We start from the raw sequence: 14,028 nt of genomic DNA, 5'->3' as shown, positions 1-14,028 counted from the left end.
ACACGTAGACATCGAATTCAACGTATTAATACACCTGGACACCGAAAACTATGAAGCGCACTATCTGGATCTTGTCATCGGCAACCTGGGACATGTGGACATCGAATTCAAGGTATTAATACACGTAAACACCGAAAACTACGGAGCGCACTATGTGGACCTCGTCATCGGCAACCTGGGACACGTAGACATCGAATTCAATCTTGATTCATAAGAATCGACTTAAAAATTTCCTAGCGGCACTTTCTGCCAAGCGTAGAGAACCTTCTTTTCCAGCAGCGGTGGTAATACGATGTAAGGATACGAAATCTCTCCAGATAAACATGAAGGAATTGACTCAATATATATTATATAAAATTACCTAAAATACCTAAATAGAAATCTTACTCCTGACCGATAAGTTTATCGACCTAATTTCGAAATACGCGCGCGATATCGAAACTGGCGATACCTGCGCCGCCAGCGTCGAAAAAGTGAAAGTAACGTTTCTGATTATGACGTCATCATATAAGAACGTCGGCGTTAGAAGTAGTAGTAGTATACGTATCTAAAAATAAATTTTCACATTTGGACTTTGCGCCGCAATATCTCCGCTCGTAGGGCACGTAGCGGAATATTATGAGAGAAACCCCCCCCTAATTGGACCCCAAGCTATCGATCAAGCCTACTTAGAACTTGATCCGTTCACTCGTTATCGAGATCTCAACATCTCGGGTACTCGCAACCCGTCGCGTCGCGTAAAAGAGTCACGGTCGGTCTCGCTCCGCGTGTACTTGGCGCGAGACACTACCGTGTCTCTTGATATCGTTCGATTATCATATTTATGTCTTTTTTAATAAACGCTCGTTACATTTGTTTCATTCTTTTCCGAATTTTGCAAGTTGTGTGCGCGCGCACTACAGTCGCTCCGCAAATGTCTCCGCGTCCCTCAATGCTGCCAGCATCATCCGCGTACGCGCCTTTTTCGTCTCGTCTGCCAAACTGCCCCGTCGATCTTCCCTGATGACGACATTTTTGGGCTGCTTCGGATTCTTGCGCACCTTCTGCTTCTTCAGCATTGGCTGTGCCAACACTCGGTAATCCGTGATCGTCGGCAACTGTCGCTGCTGCAACTGCTGCTCGTGCTCGGATGCAGCCGTCGGCTGCAAATTTACGTCAATGACTGCAAATGTCGAGAAACGCGTTTTGGAGACATGGGTCTAAAACGACCCATGTGTATACTTTTACGGTCAATTTGTGACCGTACGGAGGTGTGATGTTCCCCACGCAACGATTTATGATGATTTTATTGTAAAATTTTATGTCACCGACACGGTCGCCACTCGTATTTTTACCCCCTAAACCGAGAAAGGATTTTTAACTCTAATGACGGATTTGCCCCACCTGATTAAGTCCAACTCACAGGGGCCTGCAGGAACAACCAATCGGCGCCGAGATAAACGCGCGCTGCTTAAGCCCCTTGCACAATGCCAGGCAACAGGCAATAGGAACAGGAAATAACCAAAAAATCGTTAATTACAACCTAAAAAGTTTGAATGCTATGATTGGTTGGCAACAGGCAATAGGCACAAAATTTCCAACGTGACGGAAACTGTGTCTATTGCCTGTGTCACTGTTTATTCTGCATTTATACATGATTTCAGATTTCTATTCCCTGTTCCTATTGCCTGTTGCCTGGCATTGTGCAAGGGACTTTAGAGTCGCCTGGCATAGAGACTTATGCCCGTTTTCACCAACTCGGTTCGAAACTTAAACTCTAGTGACATTTGCTTAATCTTGGTTAATCGCATAATTTTATTCTCATTATGTTTAGTTCAAAATTTAAACGGCAATAAACTGAGTTCATTTTGAACGCTCAATTTTGGCCGTTCAGCTACGATAAACAAAGTTTAAAAAAATAACTCCCTAGGAACCTGCAGAACAACCAATCGGCATAGCGATACGCTGCGCTTAAAGTTTAAATTAGATCTAACTCTCTAGGGGCCTGCAGGCAGAACAACCAATCAACGCCGCGATACGCGGCGCTTAAAATTTAAATTAGATCTAACTCCCTAGGGGCCTGCAGAACAACGAATCGGCGCAACGATACGCTGCGCTTAAAGTTTAAATTAGATATAACTCCCTAGGGGCCTGCAGAACAACCAATCGGCGTAGCGATAGGCGGCGCTTAAAGTTTAAATTAGATTTAACTCCCTAGGGGCCTGCAGAAGAACAATACGGCGCCACGATGCGTGGCGCTAAAAATTTAAATTATAATTTTAATTTGCTTTTCGATCAAGGGTCTAAAACAACCCATGTGTATACTTTTACGGTCAATTTTCGTCAGTGACTCCAAATGTCGAGAAACGCGTTTTAGAAACATGGGTCTAAAACGACCCATGTGTATACTTTTACGGTCAATTTACGTCAGTGACTGCAAATGTCGAGAAACGCGTTTTGGAGACATGGGTCTAAAACGACCCATGTGTATACTTTTACGGTCAATTTACGTCAGTGACTGCAAATGTCGAGAAACGCGTTTTGGAGACATGGGTCTAAAACGACCCATGTGTATACTTTTACGGTTAATTTACGTCAGTGACTGCAAATGTCGAGAAACGCGTTTTGGAGACATGGGTCTAAAACGACCCATGTGTATACTTTTACGGTCAATTTGTGACCGTACGGAGGTGTGATGTTTCCCACGCAACGATTTATGATGATTTTATTGTAAAATTTTAGCCGCTGTGCTTTTTTCAATTTGAAATTAAGTCCAACTCACAGGGGCCTGCAGGAACAACCAATCGGCGCTGGTTAAAATTGAAATTAAGTCCAACTCACAAGGGCCTGCAGGAACAACCAATCGGGGCCGAGATAAGCGGCGCTGGTTAAAATTGAAATTAAGTCCAGCTCACAAGAGCCTGCAGGAACAACCAATCGGCCGAGATAAGCGGCGCTGCTTAAAATTGAAATTAAGTCCAACTCACAATGACCTGCAGGAACAACCAATCGGGGCCGAGATAAGCGGCGCTGGTTAAAATTGAAATTAAGTCCAACTCACAATGGCCTGGAGAAACAACCAATCGGGGCCGAGATAAGCGGCGCTGGTTAAAATTGAAATTAAGTCCAGCTCACAAGAGCCTGCAGGAACAACCAATCGGATCTGCTTATGATTGAAATTAAGTCCAACTCACAAGGGCCTGCAGGAACAACCAATCGGCGCTGCTTATGATTGAAATTAAGTCCAGCTCACAAAAGCCTGCAGGAACAACCAATCGGCGCTGCTTATGATTGAAATTAAGTCCAGCTCACAGAGGCCTGCAGGAACAACCAATCGGCGCTGCTTAAAATTGAAATTAAGTCCAGCTCACAAGAACCTGCAGGAACAACCAATCGGTGCTGCTAAAAATTAAAAATTAAGTACAGCTCACAAGGGCCGGCAGAAACAACCAATCGGCGCTGCTTAAAATTGAGGTAAATGTTTAGTATAACGCTCTCCTCTCCGATTTTCTTAAAACTTTGTAAAATTGTTTATTTCTGTGTGTAAAAAACATTCTGAGAAGAAAAATCGTCGCTCAGGTCTCATTTTTTTTAATTTAATTTCAAAGTTTTGATGTCGGTAAGGTAGGAAAATAATAATTTACGTTTTTTAAAGTACTGCGCAACTTCATTTGAAGGTCACGTGACAACTGTCTGCTAATTAAATACAAAATATCTGCTTAAAACATGTGTGTGCCCTGCTTTAACGAAAATCCGAGCGAAAATCATAACTTTTATAAAGCAGTGGATACACACGTGTGCCCTATTTTAACGAAAATCACAACTTCTATAAAGCAGGATATACACACGTGTGTGTGTGCCCTGCTTTAACGAAAATCACAACTTCTATAAAGCAGGTGATACACACGTGTGTTTGTGCCCTGCTTTAACGAAAATCACAACTTCTATAAAGCAGGGCATACTCACGTGTATTTGTGCCCTGCTTTAACGAAAATCACAACTTCTATAAACCAGGGCATACACACGTGTGTGTGTGTGCAGTGCTTTAACGAAAATCACAATTTATCAATTTATCAATTTATCAATTTTGGCCACGTACAGTATTTCACAACCATAAAATTTTAACCTAAATGGCACCGTTAATGAGTATGCGGACAACTTAATTTGTGGATATAGTAACAAATAAAGTTGCGCAGTATTTAAAAAACGTAAATTATCATTTTCCTACCTTACCGACATCAAAACTTTAAAATTAAATTAAAAAAAAAAACGAGACCTGAGCGACGATTTTCCTTCTCAGAATGTTTTTTACACACAGAAATAAACAATTTTACAAAGTTGTAAGAAAATCGGAGGGGAGAGCGTTATACTAAACATTTACCAAAATTGAAATTAAGTCCAGCTCACAAGGGCCGGCAGGAACAACCAATCGGCGCTGCTTAAAAATAAAAATTAAGTCCAGCTCACAAGGGCCTGCAGGAACAACCAATCGGCGCTGGTTAAAATTGAAATTAAGTCCAGCTCACCAGGGCCTGCAGGAACAACCAATCGAGGCCGAGATAAGCGGCGCTGGTTAAAATTGAAATTAAGTCCAACTCACAATGGTCTGGAGGAACAACCAATCGGGGCCGAGATAAACGGCGCTGGTTAAAATTGAAATTAAGTCCAACTCACAATGACCTGCAGGAACAACCAATCGAGGCCGAGATAAGCGGCGCTGGTTAAATTTGAAATTAAGTCCAACTCACAATGACCTGCAGGAACAACCAATCGGGGCCGAGATAAGCGGCGCTGGTTAAAATTGAAATTAAGTCCAACTCACAATGGCCTGGAGAAACAACCAATCGGGGCCGAGATAAGCGGCGCTGGTTAAAATTGAAATTAAGTCCAACTCACAATGGTCTGGAGGAACAACCAATCGGGGCCGAGATAAACGGCGCTGGTTAAAATTGAAATTAAGTCCAACTCACAATGACCTGCAGGAACAACCAATCGAGGCCGAGATAAGCGGCGCTGGTTAAAATTGAAATTAAGTCCAACTCACAATGACCTGCAGGAACAACCAATCGGGGCCGAGATAAGCGGCGCTGGTTAAAATTGAAATTAAGTCCAACTCACAAGGGCCTGCAGGAACAACCAATCGGCGCTGCTTAAAATGGAAATTAAGTCCAGCTCACAGGGGCATGCAGGAACAACCAATCGGCGCTGCTTATGATTGAAATTAAGTCCAGCTCACAAAAGCCTGCAGGAACAACCAATCGGCGATGCTTATGATTGAAATTAAGTCCAGCTCACAGAGGCCTGCAGGAACAACCAATCGGCGCTGCTTAAAATTGAAATTAAGCCCAGCTCACAGGGGCCTGCAAGAACAACCAATCGGCGCTGCTTAAAATTGAAATTAAGCCCAGCTCACAAGGGCCTGCAGGAACAACCAATCGGCGATGCTTAAAATTAAAATTAAGTCCAGCTCACAAGGGCCTGCATGAACAACCAATCGGCGACGAGATAAGCGGCGCTCCTTTAAATTGAAATTAAGTCCAGCTCACAGAGGCCTGCCGGAACAACCAATCGGCGCTGCTTAAAATGGAAATTAAGTCCAGCTCACAAGGGCCTGCCGGAACAACCAATCGGCGCTGCTTAAAATTGAAATTAAGCCCAGCTCACAAGGGCCTGCCGGAACAACCAATCGGCGCTGCTTAAAATTGCAATTAAGCCCAGCTCACAAGGGCCTGCTGGAACAACCAATCGGCGCAGCGATACGCTGCGCTTAAAGTTTAAATTAGATCTAACTCCCTAGGGGCCTGCAGAACAACCAATCGGCGTAGCGATACGCGGTGCTTAAAGTTTAAATTAGATTTAACTCCCTAGGGGCCTGCAGAACAACCAATCGGCGCAGCGATACGCTGCGTTTAAAGTTGAAATTAGATCTGACTCCCTAGGGGCCTGTAGAACAACCAATCGGCGTAGCGATACGCTGCGCTTAAAGTTTAAATTAGATCTAGAGATATTATAGACAAGATATTTTTGCTGATATGTTTTGGGCTGAGATAAAATGGGGGGTCACCGGCGCAGCGATACGCGGCGCTTAAAGTTTAAATTAAATATAACTCCCACGAGCCTGCAGAACAATCAATCAGCGCAGCGATACGCGGCGCTCAAAGTTTAAATTAGATCTAACTCCCTAGGGGCCTGCAGGACAACCAATCGGCGTAGCGATACGCTGCGCTTAAAGTTTAAATTAGATCTAACTCCCTAGGGGCCTGCAGAACAACCAATCGGCGCAGCGATACGCGGCGCTTAAAGTTTAAATTAGATCTAACTCCCTAGGAACCTGCAGCACAACCAATGGGCGTAGCGATACGCGGCGCTTAAAATTTAAATTAAATACAACCCTCGCGAGCCTGCAGAATAACCAATCGGCGCCACGATATACGTGGCGCTTAAAATTTAACCCGTTGGACATTTTCACATTATTGATACAACAATATCGATGTACTATAATGATATATTTACAATAGTGTTTACACAAAATAAAAATTACAATTCTTCCCTGCGTATACTTGCACTGTAATCGCGATACAATTTAAACGTTATCTGTGAAACTCGTATCTGGCTCATTACTGCAAATCTTAAATTTACCAAAAATATATACGTGTATAAACTGTACGCTCGAGTACGCTATAGTTATTTGTGTAACAAGTGAGGTAAGATGAAAATTCCCGGGTGCGGAGTTTACGCATGAGCCGAAGGCGTAAACTCCGCACCCGAGAATTTTCATCTTTACACACGACTTACACTCCCTATTTTATGTTACAAGTGCCTGGAAAGTGGTCTAACACGCACGCGTAGCGTGCGTAATGGGGCACTTTCCATGCACGTGTTGCATAAATGTATAAAAAGGCCTGTAATTTAAATGATTTCAGTTTGCTTTAATTAAAAACGAAACTGTAATATTTATCGTGTTGGTTTTATAGAATCATGACTCCAACTAAACGGAAATATCATTTTTACACGTTGATACACGCCTACAGCCACACTTTTCATCATTTCTTTACTTAGTTTGTAGTACGTCCGAGACAGTTCAATTTGGCGGATGTAATAACCACGTTGATGTCTCCTCCTGTTTTTTCTTTTCTTGTTTTCTTCTCTGGCCACGGTATCTTGTTCGATTGGGGCTCCAATCGACGCTATCCGTTTTTCCCATCCTGGTCGACGTCGATAACGCATTATTAACTTGATCCACCCGTGTGCGTGCTCGTTGCCCCTCATAACCATTCGCAAAAGTATACGTTGTATGATAGTACTGTTTTAGACTCGATTCGTGTCGAAAGTTTTGCATCGCGCACCACACGTGGCACAATAAGCATGGAAATCTCGACGTCCAATATTCCGTGAATTCGTTGGGAATCTCGCCAAGACTCTCCTGTGCCTTCGGACTCAATTCTCTGTAGTGATGTTTCTAAAAGCACATCGATACGACCAACGTTAATCATAAATCGCGATAAGCAATGTTGTTTTAAATCGATGCAAACCTTAATAACAAAAAAAAACACGTCCGATATGAAATGCTCGTGAACCGTTCGATGAGATAAATCCACGGGATAAATCTATATAAAATGTTTTCAGATATACGACGAAACACACTTTGCGATTCCCCACGTGATATTTTTTAAATAAATTAATTTAAAATAGCTTTTTGGAAATTGTTGACAATTTAACCGGAAGCGTTCGTGAATATTATTAATTATTCCGATATAATATCTGTGTAGCAGCTGGTGTGAAGCAACTTTTTCAAAATTAAAATTAATCAAAAATTATTTCAAAAGTATACAATGATAATCACAAACGCACGTATCCGATTTAACAATCCTATTAATCGAGAATGATCTAGCCTCGATAACCTCGATTACAAAAATATCGTAGAAATATTCGCAAAGGCCCGGAAAACATTTATATAAAAAAGAAAACGGAATCACTATCCTGCACTCACTATTCTCATTTCGTAATTATGGGTAACGCTAAAAACGGGAATTTTTTAGAATATTTTTTATTTGCCTTTGGTAGCTTTGCATTGGCGCGTTCGTAATAATGAAATTTTTTTTACCAACATTTTGATTCAGTCATCCTACATATATATATAATGTATCAGTTTCAACGACGTTAGAGTTGAAAAGGGAGAAAAAACGGAAAATATTAATTATACGTGATGTGCGATAAAACGTACAACATTTATGCCTTGCTTGTCCATCTATACCTGCGCTTCACACACACACACACACAATTACCTTGTTCCGTAAAGCCCTGAGTAGGTCTCTTACGCTCTCGCCTCGGTAACTTCTATACTTGCGCAAATCTGCTGCAACTTCGAGATCTATATACAATCTCCAATCGTCCCCTGTTACGCGCTTGCCGTGAGTTTCCAATGCTATTAAAGCCGGACTGTTGGACTGATCCCTTTCCACCCGATCACTGATATCCTAACGTACACAACAGTGACAAAACAAAGTCAAGATTTATATGATTTCTCGCCCCTGATATGTCTCTGATATGTCATAATCCAATCCAAAGTGCGTGTCGCAAAACCTTATAACGTTACACAAGTTACAACTTGAAAATGTATATTAAACTGCCGTTCCTTTTTCTTTTCTTCCCGGAAAGTGCGAGTAAGAGATGGATTTTAAAAAAATACTAAATTTTATTCTATATACCTGAAAGAAACCCAGAATCTCTGCTGACGTCCAAAAGATTGGGTACGTACAAACTGCCAAAGCTGGCGGCCTCCCGGCAGGATTACCGCATATCATCGCCTTGATAAGCAACAACGCTAATTCTCTGTCACTCGACGACATTTTTTCCAACGCTGTCAGCGTGCTCTCGCCACCTACGCCACATAAATATATAACGGACCGATTGACGATTGTATAAACTTTTTATTCAACGGTTGGAAATTTTACTTCAACTCACACTGCTTACTTACAGAGAATATTAGCTTGTCTTCGTAGCGGATCACCGAAAGGATGCTTGCCACCGGAAAGAACATAATAAAAAACGCAACCAAGCGAGAAAATGTCGACGGCGCACGTCGTTCTTTCTCCATTCAACATCTCTGGCGCGATCCAGCCATCAGTTCCAGTGATACCGGATCTTCGTGAAAATGATACGCGGCCGAGTTGAAGTTTTTTACACAATCCAAAATCCGATATCATGGCGCGTACCTCCCCGCGAGGTCCAGGAACAGAGAGCAAGACATTGTGAGGCTTTATGTCCCTATGAACTGTGACATACGCAAAGATTTGAAGATCAAGTTTCGCGAACGTAACTCTTTCCCGGGAAGACGCCGTGAGAAATCCATTATTATATAAAAGTAAACGTTAGCGTGCAGGCACGTACGCCAAGTTACTTTGCCTCACCGATATTCAGGAAATGAAGATGCGCTAATCCAGATGTGGCCTGACGCAACATATTTTTCACCGATATCTTTCCCCGATCGTATTTGCCCGCCACGTAATCCTGCAAAGTGGCTTCCGCTAACTCCAAGGCGATGTATCTGAACATACGATCCTGTTCGGTACAAAAGTATCTGACTACGTTCACGTGTGCGTCTGATTCTCTCAAGAGGGCTACCTCCCGATCCGCGAACGTAAAGCAGTCCGGCAACAACCGCTTCACAGCTACAGCACGACCGTCAAATTCACCTCTGAACAAGAAGAAAGCACCAACGGATAAAAACGGACATTCTTTTCGGATAAATAAAACTAAAATTTAAAGGTATCTGATATCTTTAGATGAGTATATGTGTCGTCTTCGCGACTGACACACACACACACACACATATGCATGAACCTATACAACAGCAACAGCTCTGTAAGCATTATTTATTAAAAATGTATCACATACTTGTACACAAACGTTCCTTCGCATCCTTTGCCAAGAACCTCTCCTGTGTCGAACGTAATTTTTCCCACTTTAACCAAGCCGTCCCCGATCTCTTCTGGCATAACAACCGAAGTTCCCGATTTACCAGAATACGTCGTACGACTGCTCTCGCGTGAACCCTTAACCACACAATCACGTTAACTTTGTCACGTGAATTTAACTCGAATATAATAACTGCATCCTATCGATTATTCTTTTCCAACCCTATATGATTGGAGGGGTAAAAGCCATAATGGTACAAGTCAATATTAAAAAAAAATGTCTCACCTGCGACACGTGTTGGAGTTGGTTCTTACGTTGCTTATACAGATAGCAAATTACAATCGTGCAAATTGTCACGGTAACTGGAATCACAATCAGTTTCATATCTATGTTTTCCTGTCGCGTGAGCCACATTTTGCTCGTGCTGTAAGTGTTTAATATACGTCTCTGCCAACTCCGCGTGTCATCGTTTGACATATTCGTCTGCACGGCGACAGATAACTTGGTCCCAGTGACATTCAACGTCGAAGTCTCCAAGATTATCGGGTCAGATCGTCCAGTTATTTGAAGGAGCTGATTTTGCGGTTTGTATTCCGCGGGTACCTTGTAATGGCCTAACATACGTACAAAAGTTACAAAGGGTATAAAATATGCAACACTAATGTACATGTATAATGTATACAATGTACGTACGTACGTACGTACAAACGATATATATATATATATAACTATAATTTGTGCACCGTACCTAACATAATGGCATTTTCAGTACGCTTGATGCTTTGATAACCGTCGTTGGTTACGTCAATATTGGAAATAAAAACGTGATCCCCTGGCAATGGTACATTATTATCGTCCGTACGAGGATGCGACGTGACCAATGGCCCTTCCAGCAACAATTGTCCTATATCGCTCGATATAGTTGCCGTGTCCAAATCAACGAGTGACGGTAACGCATAGAGACCATACTGATGCTGTCCAACGTACAAAGTTGGACTGAAGAAAAATAATTAATCGTTAAAACTATTATACATTACTTGAACGTTGCCAACGTCTACATCTTTGTGTAAAATTCTCTTTCGTGACGAAAAATCTTTCTCTTCTTAAACGTTTGATCTCTAACTTACAACCATTGAACGTCAGTCGGCTTTGTCGCAAATTTCTCCAACAACGGATCGGCAATACTTGTGAAAGGAACCATCAGCAGCCCATTTTTGGTTACGGTATACATGGCTATCACTGGGCTTTTCAAATCCAATTTCCAAAGAATCCTACCTAATCTGTCCAGAGTCACTACGCGACCTGTTGAACTTGTGGTGAAATGTACCAAATCTGGAATCACATCGAATCATTCCTCTTACGCTATACGAGATGTAATATAATAAATGTACAATATATATTGTATAACGTTAATATATCATAAATAATGCGTAAGCAGCCTCCAAAATGTGTCCACACGCATGGTATGAGAATAATCAACATACCGTAATCTTCCATCACGTCAGCGTTCATTTGCATAGCGGAATAATCATAGAATGTTACATTCCACTTTCTGTCCTTATGCTTGCTGTCTACCATGATAATATTATATTCCGTACGACCGACAAAGATAGTATTCTGCATTTCTAAAGGGCACGTATCCTTCACTTTATGAAAACTTAAAAGCTGTTCCCTTTCACCGGTCATCGGGTCAATACTGAACCAAGTGTCAATTTTTCTGCCAGTGTACAATATACCGTCGCTGCTTCTACATGGGCTCCTGGCGACTAACTGAGGAATGGTAAATGGTAGCTTTTTCAATGCCTCCGTTTCTCTGCCAAAGAGATAGAGCGAACCGTCTCTGGGATCTGGTAGAAACATAGGCCTGGAAATCGAAAGCATTTTAATAAAATGGCAGAATGTTTTGCTTAACCCCTTCGTATTATTGAAAAATACCACAAAACACATTGTGAATAATCATAATTTTACACATTTATTATCTACTGATGATCATATATTGTAAATATATCCATATGTATATGACATAGTAGATCGATATGACAAATAAATAACGTACATTTTAGTTCCTGACAGATTGATGGGCACTTTGACTACAGGTTCTAAAAAACATACATACAATATGACATAATATGTACACAGATATATAACATGAAATAACAACGTTATTGATATAATCCAGCTACGTGTTACCATCGTCTTGTTGCCATCGTATTTTTCCAGACCATTGATCAACGCCCACGAGCAATCCTCCAAGCGTAGAGACCAAGAGGAGAGCGTCATCTTGTTCCGCTACCAGTTCGGTGTTAAAATTCTAAATAATGAAACAAATATGATTGAAGGCAAGTCGAAGTTTTAATCGCAAGAATGAGTGCGTCCTACATAACAACTCTCTCTCTCTCTCTCTCTCTCTCTCTCTCTCATCACGCTTTAAAAAACACAACGTGCATGATGTTTTTGGATATAAAAGGTTAAATTGTAAAAGAAATATTATATTTGGCCTTTTTGTTTTTTATTTCCGTCCGTCGTACGAGAAAGAACCTTTTCTTAAAAAAAATCTTCAACGAATCAAGTTGCATCACTTACATCTACCGCTTGTTGTCCCGCGACGAATGCGAGTATCATTAAAATAATCACAGGCGTCATTGACCGAACCGTCATCCACCTTCGTATCGTGAAGAATCTCTATATAGCATCGACCACACCGATATACGAATACGGAAGAATTTCTCCCGGCATAAGTTGGGCTCGATCCAACGACACTTGGGACGCATTAGTTTACGTTGCTTTGGAGCAAGATGGCTCGTACGTCTTGCAGATCGTTGTCGTTAACATATACGTGCCACGCAAACCTTTCCCGAGATGCAACGAAGATCATATTCTTAAATATCTGCAAATATATATATTGGCGTCCTCTTCATTCTTATTTGGTTAAAAACCGGAGCACAAGGTTCCGCGGACATGGTCTTGTAAAAAGACGTAATCAGACGTGCGTGTAGAAACGGTTTGTTTGCGCAGGTTTTACATCGTGATAACGATTATACGTATGTGGCCGAAGCGATATAATCGTCATAACAAACATGATTCGTTCTTTGCATCACACGAGTCTCCTCAGCCTCCAAAAGATTTGACAAAAAGACTGTTTTCCACAGAGGCGTATGTATATAATAATGACACGCACACGTCATGGAATTTATCATATAGACACGTGTCTCATATATATGACCACGAAGTGCACAGCTCACAGTTCCCGAGTTCCCGATGCCTGGGAGCTGTTCCATTGGACCAGCCAATCAGATATTTTTATTTTAAATCAGCCACGTAATAACGTGGTCAAAATTGAGTCCCACTTCTTTGCAACTATTGAAAGCTTTCCTGAGCTAAGATTGGATTATTTTTCTAGAGATCTAAAGGCCTTCACACATAAAATGCCGTAAGGACGCAAAACGTAAGCGTAAGAAAATCGATCAATCCCAATCAAGTATTTCCCCTTTTTACTGGGGTTACGGACAGCACAATATTTGATTGGGCGTGGTCGATTTTCTTACGCTTACGTTTTACGTCCTTACACGATTTTATGTGTGAAGGCCGTAAAGCGGGGCACACACTTCTGCACAACGCATAATACTTAAGCATAAGAAAACTGATTGGTCTATTCCCTTATGCACATGCATATGGACCAATCAATTCTCTTAAGCGGGGAGCACACACTTCTGCACAACGCATAATGCGTATTGATTGGTCCATACACATGTGCATAAGGAAATAGACCACGCAGTTTTCTTATGCTTACGTATTATGCGTTATGCAAAAGTATGTGCTCCCCGCTTTATGCTTAAGTATTAATGCGTTAGAGCCACCGCACAAGACTCTCGTATGATCTTGTAGCGTAACGTAATGCTAGGTCTACAATGCGAGTCGTAAAGTCGTGAGTCGTAAGAATTGACCAATCACAGTCGATTATTCTTCTCAAATTCGATTATGATTGGTCAATTCTTACGACTCGCGACTTTACGATTCGCATTGTAGACCTAGCATAACGTGAGCCAACGCACAAGAAACGTATCGATTAGAGCCTCCACATAAGCTCTCGCATGGTAAAGGCCATCGCACGTAACAAAGATTTAGTTTTAA

The 14,028-nt window shown here is 41.7% G+C and overlaps 1 protein-coding gene across 1 annotated transcript; it reads right to left on the bottom strand.

The window, feature by feature from the left end:
- Window positions 1-6,466: 6,466 nt before the first annotated feature.
- On the bottom strand, window positions 6,467-13,096 carry Ire1 (serine/threonine-protein kinase/endoribonuclease Ire1). Its single transcript, XM_071792985.1, has 13 exons — window positions 12,481-13,096; window positions 12,088-12,208; window positions 11,954-11,996; window positions 11,382-11,761; window positions 11,025-11,229; window positions 10,646-10,893; window positions 10,183-10,511; window positions 9,877-10,034; window positions 9,390-9,676; window positions 8,957-9,253; window positions 8,688-8,860; window positions 8,265-8,456; window positions 6,467-7,438 (listed from the first exon to the last, which is right to left on the bottom strand). Exons 1-13 carry the CDS (start codon window positions 12,553-12,555, stop codon window positions 7,061-7,063), a joined length of 2,886 nt encoding a protein of 961 aa, XP_071649086.1. The 5' UTR covers window positions 12,556-13,096; the 3' UTR covers window positions 6,467-7,060.
- Between the last annotated feature and the right edge of the window lie 932 nt (window positions 13,097-14,028).

This window comes from Temnothorax longispinosus, chromosome 11, assembly GCF_030848805.1.
Source record: "Temnothorax longispinosus isolate EJ_2023e chromosome 11, Tlon_JGU_v1, whole genome shotgun sequence".
Classification (NCBI taxonomy): domain Eukaryota; kingdom Metazoa; phylum Arthropoda; class Insecta; order Hymenoptera; family Formicidae; genus Temnothorax; species Temnothorax longispinosus.
This window is presented reverse-complemented; position numbering and strand designations above follow the sequence as displayed.

What these genes read in the sequence shown, in the direction of transcription:
- Ire1 (XM_071792985.1), bottom strand. Translation starts at nt 12,555, where the DNA reads ATGACGGTTCGGTCAATGACGCCTGTGATTATTTTAATGATACTCGCA. An exon ending in GAAGGAACGTTTGTGTACAA is followed by an intron (nt 9,677 to 9,876) that starts GTATGTGATACA and finishes CTTCTTGTTCAG; the next exon opens with AGGTGAATTTGACGGTCGTG. An exon ending in AGATTCTGGGTTTCTTTCAG is followed by an intron (nt 8,457 to 8,687) that starts GTATATAGAATA and finishes TGTGTACGTTAG; the next exon opens with GATATCAGTGATCGGGTGGA.